Source organism: Carya illinoinensis, chromosome 8, assembly GCF_018687715.1.
Source record: "Carya illinoinensis cultivar Pawnee chromosome 8, C.illinoinensisPawnee_v1, whole genome shotgun sequence".
Classification (NCBI taxonomy): Eukaryota; Viridiplantae; Streptophyta; class Magnoliopsida; order Fagales; family Juglandaceae; genus Carya; species Carya illinoinensis.
Window position 1 is genome coordinate 12,928,860 of NC_056759.1, and position 10,908 is coordinate 12,939,767.

General features: G+C 36.1%; 1 protein-coding gene across 1 annotated transcript; it reads right to left on the minus strand.

The window, feature by feature from the left end:
• Window positions 1–9,852: 9,852 nt before the first annotated feature.
• On the minus strand, window positions 9,853–10,469 carry LOC122274422. Its single transcript, XM_043083462.1, has 2 exons — window positions 10,325–10,469; window positions 9,853–10,217 (listed from the first exon to the last, which is right to left on the minus strand). Exons 1-2 carry the CDS (start codon window positions 10,467–10,469, stop codon window positions 9,853–9,855), a joined length of 510 nt encoding a protein of 169 aa, XP_042939396.1.
• Window positions 10,470–10,908: the final 439 nt, after the last annotated feature.

A 10,908-nucleotide genomic window follows, 5' to 3' on the forward strand; every position in this document is an offset into this window, starting at 1 on the left:
CCTAAGGCCTTAAGGGGTTTTCTAGGACTTACAGGGTACTATAGAAAGTTTGTGAAGGGATATGGGAGCTTTGTAGCACCTCTCACTTCTCTTCTCAAGAAGAATTCTTTTATCTGGACAGAAGAAGCAAGTCAAGCATTTACAGCTCTCAAGGCTGCTAATTTGGTTACTCCCCCTGTGTTAGGGTTTCTTGATTTTTCTAAAGTGTTTGTTGTGGAATGTGATGCATCAGGGAATGGGCTTGGAGCAGTATTAATGCAAGATGGAAGGCCCTTGGCCTATCTTAGTCAAGAAATTAAGGGAGATAATCTATTTCTATCCATTTATAAAAAAGAATTATTAGCATTCGTTTTGGATATTCAAAAGTGGAGGCATTATTTGTTGGGTCATCAGTTTAAGGTGAGAACAGACCAGCAGGACCCTAAGAACCTATTAGAACAGTGAGTACGAACTCCTTTTCAACAAAAATTGATCTCAAAATTATTGGATTTCGATTTTACAATGGAATACAAAAGTGGGAGATAAAAAAAAAAAGCTACAGATGCATTATCTCTATTGTTCATGTATTAATTGATGCTTTGTATTTGATACTTGACATTGATATTCTTGTAATTGCACTTTGGTCTTTGTGTAAATTAATGTTTGTAAAACTATTGGATTATTATTATTATTATTATTATTATTATTATTGTGTCAAACAATTTTGTTGGTGTGTGCATATCACTACCACAAGTTGACATGGGGCATTATCTCGGTGAAGATCCTTTGGTCACTTGAGAGCGCATAAATCTGAGTGACATCTCTTGGGTTGTTGTCAAGCGACAACGAGCTCGGGCAAGACGATAATGCTCTTGTGTTGATGTCATTACCTCTGTTGGTGGAAGCTAGAAGAGGATGATCGACCACGAATGTGTTAGGCGAGAGACTGTCTATCGTTTGTTATGAAGTCACACGTATGGTCATTAATCGTGGTGTGGTGAAAGGAACCAGAGGGTGTGTATGGTCCTTAGGGAAGACCATGATGGACACATTAATAAAATGATTATTTGGATTTTATGTGGGGTGTATGAGTATCACGAACCCAGGCCGAGATGGGGCATTATCTTAGTGGAGCTTCTCTGGTCACTCAAAAGCCCATAAAACCAAGTGACATCCCCTCGGCTTGAGTTGGATTTTTGAGGAATATATATATTATTTTGTTTGTGCCTAGTCACTTTTCTACATAATGAAATCTTTTTAACAACCTAGTTAGTGTTCTGACAAGAGTATTTTTGGGTTATTTTTGATAAAAGGTTGGAACTTTATTTTCGAGTTTTTAATTGAAGAACCAACCTTGAATCCAACTACTTTGTTGTGACCCACCTATTCTAGTTGCAAGTCTATTACTTCCATAGTCATTTGGCAGAGCACACATTTGGTGCCTAAATGTGACTTCATCCAAAGTGTCCCATATGCTTTCAAGAGCAGGAAACAATAGAACATGCTTTGTGGGAGTGTGCATTGGCAAGAGATGTTTGGGGTCAATGTTTAAGGCCACTTTAGAAATGCAGCATCACCTCTCGAAGTTTTAAAGATACTTTCTTTTCTCTGCTAAGATCTTTGGACAATGAATATTTGGAGGAGTTTGCAATAGTGACTTGGAGACTATGGAAGAGAAGAAACAAAGTGCTTTAGAAAGTCTTTACACATCCAAATACACTTCTAAAATGGACATCTCAGAAGCTGCAAGACCTCAAACACATCCATCAGAAGCCTACTAAACAGAATGCACCTTTAACTATCAACAACATCACATTGAAGGCTCTTCCAAGGGACGTCTACAAAATCAATCGGGATGCTGCGGTTGATAAAAACTAGTGCAAAGTTGGGGTTGAAGTAATTATTAGGGATTGGAAGGGTGATGTTATGGAAACTATGAGGATGAACAAATCCTTGTTCCCAGGACCCTTTTTAGTAGAAAGGTTTGCAGCACTCCAGGCTACTAAGTTTGGCAATGAACTTGCATTTCAGAAATTCATTCTTGAAGGGGATGCTTTGCAGGTTATCAATGCTATCAAAGGCAATGAAGACATTTGGAACAACAAAGGAATGCTAATCTCTGATATTAAATTGTTGCTTTCTAAATTTACTAGCTGGTCTGTCAATCATGTTAAAAGAGACCTGAACACAATAGCTCATGTTCTTGGTAAAGATGCATTGACTATTTCAGATGTTATTATTGACTTGGCGTCTACTCCTCGTTGTATTGAATCTCTCTTGTAGAGATTAGTATCAATAAATACCATTTTGGTTTTCAAAAAATTTAGAGAACAGATAAGACACACTCAATCAAATAGAACATACATTAGCAAACAAGTATAGCCTCTTACATTCAAGAGTTTTTATATATTAAATTGAGTAACGATATACACAATTTTTTACAACATCCTTTATATAATTATATTTCACAATGAGAATATTTAGAAAAAGTGATATTACTTTTATAAGTTATTTTATAAAAGTGTCACTAATTTAAAATATAATTCTATAAAAAAAGTTGTAAAAAGGAGTGTGCGTGTATCATTTTCCTAATAAATTATTGTGCATATAAATATATATTGTGTTTATTTATATATCCCACTCATTTCAAATGCAATTAATTGCTCATGAGACTTCCAAATTTCAAGTTTGATACTTACCAGCATATATATATATATTTATATGCATCACTTTTCTAGATAAATGATATATAGATGTTTATGAAAAAACATTGAGCCTAAAGTTGGAGATCATCTAGATTCAATCAGAGCACTTGTGTATGCCAAATAGCCCCATAGACAAAAGGGTTAAGCCTTAGCTAAATCCTAGACCAATTAAATTGAATGCAAGAAATCACCCCCACATTTAACATGGAAAAGAGCATGTGCAAGGCTGCAAGCGATGCTAAGATGATTAAGAACTTTGCTATCACCCAATATTACTTAAGGTGCGGATCACCAATCCGGGCTTTTACAAAATCAACATATATTGCCACATTACAATAGGATATTCTAAATCAAAGATGAAGATGAAGATATAGTCGGTGGCTTGGGAAGTTGAATCCTAAAAGGTGAAGAAGGGATGAAGGAGAAGAATAACACGAAGGAGAAGAATAAGAAGAAGAGAGGGCGAATAGAGCTTCAATTGAATTGTTTTTATAGAAGAAAAGAGGACTAGCAAAGCTGTTGCTCATTATCTATCTCCTTCAATTTACTTACAGGAAAACCAGTTAAGGGGAAGTGAAGGAAAAGTATTCATCACCACACGGTATTATGCAGGAATGCATCAAAGACACAATTCATTAGAGAACAAGCTATACATGAGCCCTCAAGAAAAGAGGATAAAGAAATAATCCAATTTTAACAATCTCACTAGATTGCTACACTTCAAAACCTCCATGTGGCTTCGGTAGGCCAACCACATGCAACGACCACACCTAGCAATCACACTACTCCAAGCTGTCACAATCTTATTTGGAATATAGTCAAAAATCTCCAAATCCTGCTTTCATGTATGCACAAGTTAACATACATCTTGAGTGTACCACAAGCTAACATGCGTAAGCACCCAAATCAACCCAATTCTTACAATACTATTATTTCAAAGGGATTTTCCATAATTTTAACAAGTAACTGCTGAACAGTCTTTGAGCACGATGAAAGTGCACTGAAAATGGTCCAGCAAGAGTACATTTCTAAATCATGTATAATTAAAATTCCTTAGTTGGGTCGTTATCGCCTGATTAACCTAATTTGATCGTCATACTAGTCACTTCAATTTGGTTCTGTATGCATGCAGAAAAAGAGATGATGGAGAGCAAATTGTTAGAATTTGTGTAAATTACTTGTAACTAACTGTGGTATTGTAAATTCCAAATTAGATAGTTCCTTCATTGTATATATATAGACCCACTTACTATGTAAATTCATTAAATGGAATTAATTCATTTCAAGTCCTCTGTTTCAATTTTTCTCATTTTCTGATATGGTATCGGAGAAATAAGCTCTACTACTGCACATCTTCTTTCTTTCTTTCTTTCTTGTTTCCTTTCTTTCTCTAAATATGGTGGTTTTGTCCGCTTCAATTTCGAATCCCTGTGAGGATTCATCTACTCCTTACTTTCTTCATAATGGTGATAATCCAGGCACCATTCTTGTCACGCAACTTTTGCCTTGTGACAATTATTATTCGTGAAAACGTTCTATGTTGATGGCCTTGAATGCCAAGAACAAGCATGATGGCTTTATAAATGGAGCATTGCCTCCACCACCTGAAGCTGATCGTCTATATCCGTACTTGACATGCTGTAATGATATGGTGGCTTCTTGGTTGTTGAATTCTGTCTCCAAGGAAATTGCGTCTAGTATAAATTTCATCAGTAGTGTAAAAGCAATTCAGTATGATCTAAAAGAGCGATTTTCTCAAAAAAATGGGGCACACATCTATCAATTGAAGTCAGATCTCGCTTCTCTTGTTCAAGACCAACAATCTATAAGTTCCTATTATACTCAACTCGTTATGGGATGAACTTAGCATAGATCAGGCACCGCAAACATGTACGTGTGGCTATGCAAAATATTGCAGAACCCCATCAACAAGAGCATGTGATGAAGTTCTTGATGGGACTTAATGATACTTCTGAACATGTGCTTGCTCAAATAATTTTGCAATATCCACTACCACCTTTGAACAAAGTCTTTTCCTTGATTACCCGTGAGGAAAGGCAATGGGAAATTCGTTCTATACCCTTGACAATTGTAGAGAATACAACTTTACTTTCTCATACATGATTTACTCTTGGTTCTAATACTGTAACAAGAACACAACTTTTTCTCATAGAAAAGACAAACCTGTTTGCATGCATTGTGGCCTAATTGTGCATACTGTGGATAAGTGTTACAAGTTGCATGGTTATCCATCGAGGTGCAAGTTCAAAGAAAAGAGAGGCTCTGTTGCAAATCAAGTTGTTACACTAAAGGCAATCAATGAGTTTTCACAAATTCCTTTCATTCAAGAACAATGCAAGGGAGTCATTGTCAAGATGAGTTGGAAAGTTTGAAGTTTGTTTATGATTGCTTGGGCATGCTAGTATAGAAGGAATTAATGGGTGTTTGAAGAAAAGCAATTTAAACCAGACGAGGTTGTCAATCATGCTGTTTGTTTACACAAGATTTACAAGGGAGTGAAAGGCCTTAATAATAGTAGTATTCAGAGAATGACAAAAGGGCAATTACCTCCACAAGGAATGACAAAGCTCAATGTGGATGCTGTAGTTTTTCATGCTGATGGAAGTGCAAGGGTAGGTCTTATTTTAAGCGATTGGGAAGGAAAGGTGCTAATGGCTGAGTAAAAAAGAAGCAGCAGTGATGGAGCCTTTCGAGATCGAACTAATTGCTATACTAAAAGGTTTGCAATTCTGCATTCCTCTTGGTCTGCAGTCTTTAAGCATTGAAATTGATTCCTTGATTTTAGTTCAAGAGCTAACAAAATTTGATATGTCCAACTCTATGTATGGGAACATGGTAGCAAATATCAAGTAGATGCGGAGTAGAGTTCCAAATTGTTCTTTTGTGTATATCAATAGGGAAGCAAATGAATCAGCACATAGACTAGCAAGGTTTTCAATAAATGTTAGTGAATAAGTGTATGGTGGGAGTTTGTTCCCACTAGTGTTCAACAAGTCCTATGGACTGATTTACAGTTGTAATGATGTTTGATTATGAATGAAAGTGTATTTTTCCTATCAAGAAAAAAAAAAAAAATGAACAATGCAAACAACTTCTCAACTTGCTAAATTTTGATAGTGATAATGAATCTTCTACTAACAATAGTTCAACAGAGACTTCAACACAACTTTATCTATCTTTTTCCAATCTTTCAAGTATCTGCTTGTCAACTACTTATGCCCAAAATTCTTCAAACTAGATTTTCCAATTCACAAATAGTTCATCATTCTTTCCTTACCAATACTACCTTACCTAAAAGTTCTATACATTGAGTCATTGACACTAGGGCTATTGACCACATGGTCAGTTCCTTTTCTCTTCTCACATCTATTACATTTACTGTTAATAGCTTTGTTAAACTTCCAAATGGTAACTAAGAGTTAGAAAATATGTTTGTAATGTGTTTGGCCAACTTACCAAAACACTGTGTATTGAATTGAATCTATAGATTTATAGTATAACAGAATGGAGCAAAAGGTGGAGAAAAAATAGAAGTTAACTTAGCTTACAATTGTACACCAATGTCTACTAAATCATCACAAAAATTCTTAATTCAAATTAGTCCAACGGTTGAGTAATAGTCGATAATTCAGTAGATAATGTAGCACCAGATTGTGGAGAAAAATCTTGAAGGATGATCTTGAAATTCCTTACTAGAAACCTTAACACCCCTGCAAATTAATGAACACCATCAATCGGGATTGTAAGAAAGTAAATCTGACTGAAGTTTGGCCTTTAGTGAAAACATTAGCTAACTGATCTTGTGTTGAGATATGATGCACTAGAATATCTTTATTTACAACCTTTTCGTGAATGAAATTATAATCGACTTCCACATGCTTGGTGCAGATATGAAACACCGGATTGGAAGCAAGAGAAATTGTTCCAATGTTATCACACTATAATACCAGAGGCAATCGTATAGAAACTCCAAGATAATAAAATAACATTTGGAGCCAATATAATTCAGCTTTAGCAAGGGCCATAGAGCTATATTCTACCTTTGTACTATATTTAGACACAACATTATGTTTCTTTGCACTCCATGATATAAGATTTTGGCCAATGAAAACACCATGGCCACTGGTAGACTTGCAATCATCTAGATTGCTAGCCCAGTCAGAATCGCAAAAAACATTCAAGGCAGTAAAGGAAGGTGTATAATGCAGGCCATAATTAACAAAACCTTTTAGATAATGAAGAACTCATTTAACAGCACCCTAGTGAGGCTCTCATGGATTATGCATAAATTTGCATAATTGATTGATTGCATAGCTGATATTGGGTCTAGTGAGAGTACAATACTGAAGCACACCAACGACCTACTTATATTCAATGGGATCAGTTAAGAGTTCACCATCATGAGCTGAAAGTTTTGAACCAGAAACAGTAGGTGAGGTAAGGGGCCGAGCACCAATCATATGAGTTTTTTCAAGTAAATCAGAAATATATTTCGACTACCTTATATGTAAGCCTTCTTGATCAAAAGCAGCTTGGATTCCTAGAAAATCTGAGAGATTTCCATGATGTCGAACATGAAAGGAGGATTGCAAACCAGATATAAAATCCTCAATTTTTGAATAGCTAAATCCAATGACAATAATGTCATCTACTAGATTAGGACAGACAATTTAAAGTTGCATGTCTCTAACGTGAACAAGCTATAATCAACTTCAGATTCTTTAAAACCAATGTCAAGTAGATGTTGAGATAGTCTCCTAAACCAAGCCCAAGGGGCTTGTTCCACACAATGATTTATGCAATATGTAAACAAAATTTGGTTTGGAATCATCAATAAATCCTTGTGCTTGCTCCGTATATACCTCTTCATCTAAGAAACTATGTAAAAAGGTATTAAAGACATCCAATTGCTTAATAGGCCAATTAAATGTGACAGCCAAGGATAGAACCAGTCGAATGGTTGAAGGCTTGATAACTGGAGAGAACGTCTCATGGTAGTCTATGCCACTACGCTAATCAAAGCCCTTAGCCACCAATCTTGCCTTGTACCTATCAATTCTGCCACTAGGTGTTCTCTTGATCTTATAGACCCATTTATTTCTCATAATATGATATGGTTTGATGGGTGAGGACAAAGAGACCAAGTCCCATTGGCCATCAGTACATCAAATTCTTTGCCCATTGCTGCTCTCTAATTTAGATTTGGGATTGGTTTACTATATGAAGTAGGTTCCTACTCATTAAAAACACTAGAAAATAATTTTAATGGATGGCGAGTGGTGAATAAGACCTTATAGCCAAGAAATTGTTTTGGCTTGGAGTGACCAGTTTTTGATCGTGTGAGCATATGAGATATAGACGTAGGATTTGGACTATCTGATGGTTGGTGTATTTGGATGGCTTGCTAGACATCGTAGGGTAGAAGGTCTAAATGAGGAGCTTTGTGTATGGGAGAGTCAATGGCAGGGTGGTCTATTGAGGTGAAGGGTCTATGTGCAGGAGATATAGGAATTTCAGTAGGCAAAGTATCTAAGACGTTACCAGTCATGGTTGGACTTGGAATGGGACTAGAGGTTGTGGTGGATGCTGCATTAAGAATGTTAGTCAATAAGTTACTAGATAATACTGCATCGTCCAAGTATTTGAAATTACCAGGTGGTAGAGCACTACTCGAACTAAGTGAATCCTAATCTTTATCCTTTGAGGAAATGTTGTTTCATCAAAGAGCACACTTCTAGAGATATAAAACTGATTGGACTCTGAGTCCAGACAACAATAGCCTTTTCGAATATTGGAATAACCCAGGAAGACATAATGTTTACTACAATATGCAAGTTTATGAGGTTGATAAGGCCTTAACAAAGGATAGCATGAGCAATCAAAGATCCTTATTTCAAAGTAAGTAGGAGCTTCACCATTTAAAACCTCAAATGGACTACGATTTTGTAGGTAGTCTATTAATTAAGTACATTGTCGTTTGGAAAGCATCAACCCAAAAATTTTGTTTAAGATGTGATTGTGTTAACATCATTCAGCCAAGTTCTTAAATGTGACGATGTTTCCTCTCAGCTATTCCATTTTGCTGAGAGGTATGCAGATAGGTTAACTGATGATATATCCCTGATTTTGATAAAAGGTTCGTAAATTTTTTAGATAAAAATTCTCCTCCATGATTAGTCTTAAATTGTTTGATTGAGTAGGAGAATAAATTTTCAGCATGAGCCTTAAATTTAAGAAAAGTAGGAAACACTTTAGATTTATCATGTAAGGGATAAATCCATGAAAATCTTGAAAAATCATCTACAAACAGAACATAATAACAACAACCACTAATAGATGCTACTGGTGATGTCCAAATGTCTGAATGTACTAAAACCAAAGGATTAGTAGACTGTCGAGTAGAATATGAAAAAGGCATTTGCTTGCTTTCGCCAAGACGACAAGCAGAACAGAAGTTTGATTTATTTGCTGTTGGTGAAAGGGAAATGCAATTGGAATGCATAAGAGATTGGAAAACTGCCTGTGAAGGATGTCCAAGTTGGTAATGCCAATGCTCAGCAGAGGTCTTCTCTCCAATGGTGGCTGCTAGACCATTAATTTTGTGAGGGAGAATTAAGTTTCCAGCAATGGGATAAAGACCATTTTCAACTCACTAGTGCAGTAGAGTTTGACCTGTTTGGTTCTCCTTCACAGTAAAATTAGATCTAGTAAGTATAAAGTAACAATTATTTTCTAAACAAAACTTATTAATGGATAAAATATTAGCAGAGGCATATGGACAGTATAGGATATTTGATAAACGAGATTTGGTGTTGCCTATTTGTAAGGAGGTGGATCTAGTGCTTTTAATTAACAAACGTGTACCATTTCCTACAGTAACAGTTTCTCCTCCATTGAAAGGTAGTTGCTGAGAGAGATTCTAATCATCAAATGTTAATATGAGCATTAGCTCCACTATTTGCATACCATACTTGGTATTCAAATTGTGCATTCAATTCAACCACCATTGCTACAAGTTCAGAGGGAGGATGATGTCCTTGGTATGCAAAATCAAACCTGTGATAGTAGTATGACCTGTTCGACCACAGATTTTACATGTAAGGCATGTACCAATAAGGACTTGAGTTGAATGTTGGCGCACAGCAAGCTATCCCAATGAATGGCCTTGCTGAGAGTTGCTTTGACGAGCAGCAGAAACAAGTGGTTTCTTCTTTGGTGGAAATGAGGACTTCTTACTTGCAGCAAAGGCAAAAGTAGTGTTGGGCACCACTGCCGAGCGTTGTGTGTCCAGAAGTGCTTCATGGCTAAGCAGTTCAACATTGAAATCTTCAAAGCAAAAGTCTTTATCCCTGGAAGCAAAGTTAAAAGAAGTTATAAAAGGATTGAACTCCTGGTTGAGACCTCCAAGGATGAACGAGATTAAATCTTGATCATCAATGGATTTTCCTGCTGCTGCAAGTTGGTCTGCAATGAACTTAGCACCTTCTAGATATGTAGAAAAGGTTCTTGAACCTTGTGTGATAGTCAAAAACTAACGTTTCATATGAGCAATACGAGAATGTGATTGGCTGAAAACTTGGTTTTAAGAGCACTCCACACTTGTTTAGATGTGTTTAAACCATACATTGATGCAACAATGTTTGGACTAATTGAGGATACGATAATTCCAAGCAGAGCTTGATCTATCTTATACCAGGTTTTATAAGATGGATTGGGGGAATTGTTAGCATTAGTCTTCCCAGGGACAAGATTAGAGCCTTCCATGAACCATAGAAGATCATTACTGTTAAGGAATGGCAGAAATTAAGATTGCTAGACTAAATAATTTGGTCCATCAAGTTTAATGGTTGCTAGTGGTAAGCTGTAGGAGAGATGAGTAGGGTTGTTGGTATTGACATCATTTGAGGATGAGGAGGAAGACATTATGTGGAAGCAAATCATGGAAAGAAAAGTAGCGTGAACTATTCCTCTCTGATACCAAGTTAGAAAATATGTTTGTAATGTGTTTGGCCAACTTACCAAAACACTGTGTATTGAATTGAATTGATAGATTTACAGTATAATAGAATGGAGCAAAAGGTGGAGAAAAATAGGAGCTAACTTAGCTTACAATTGTGCGCTAACGTCTACTAAATCATTACAAAAATTCATAATTCTAATGAATCCAACAGTTGAGCAATAGTCGATAATTTAGAAGATGATG

Excerpts from the sequence above, each read along its gene's own strand:
- LOC122274422 (XM_043083462.1), bottom strand. The coding sequence starts at position 10,469 with ATGGAAGGCTCTAATCTTGTCCCTGGGAAGACTAATGCTAACAATTCC. Across the intron at positions 10,218-10,324 it reads CATTGTTGCATCAATGTATG|GTTCAAGAACCTTTTCTACA; the intron begins GTTTAAACACAT and ends CTATCACACAAG.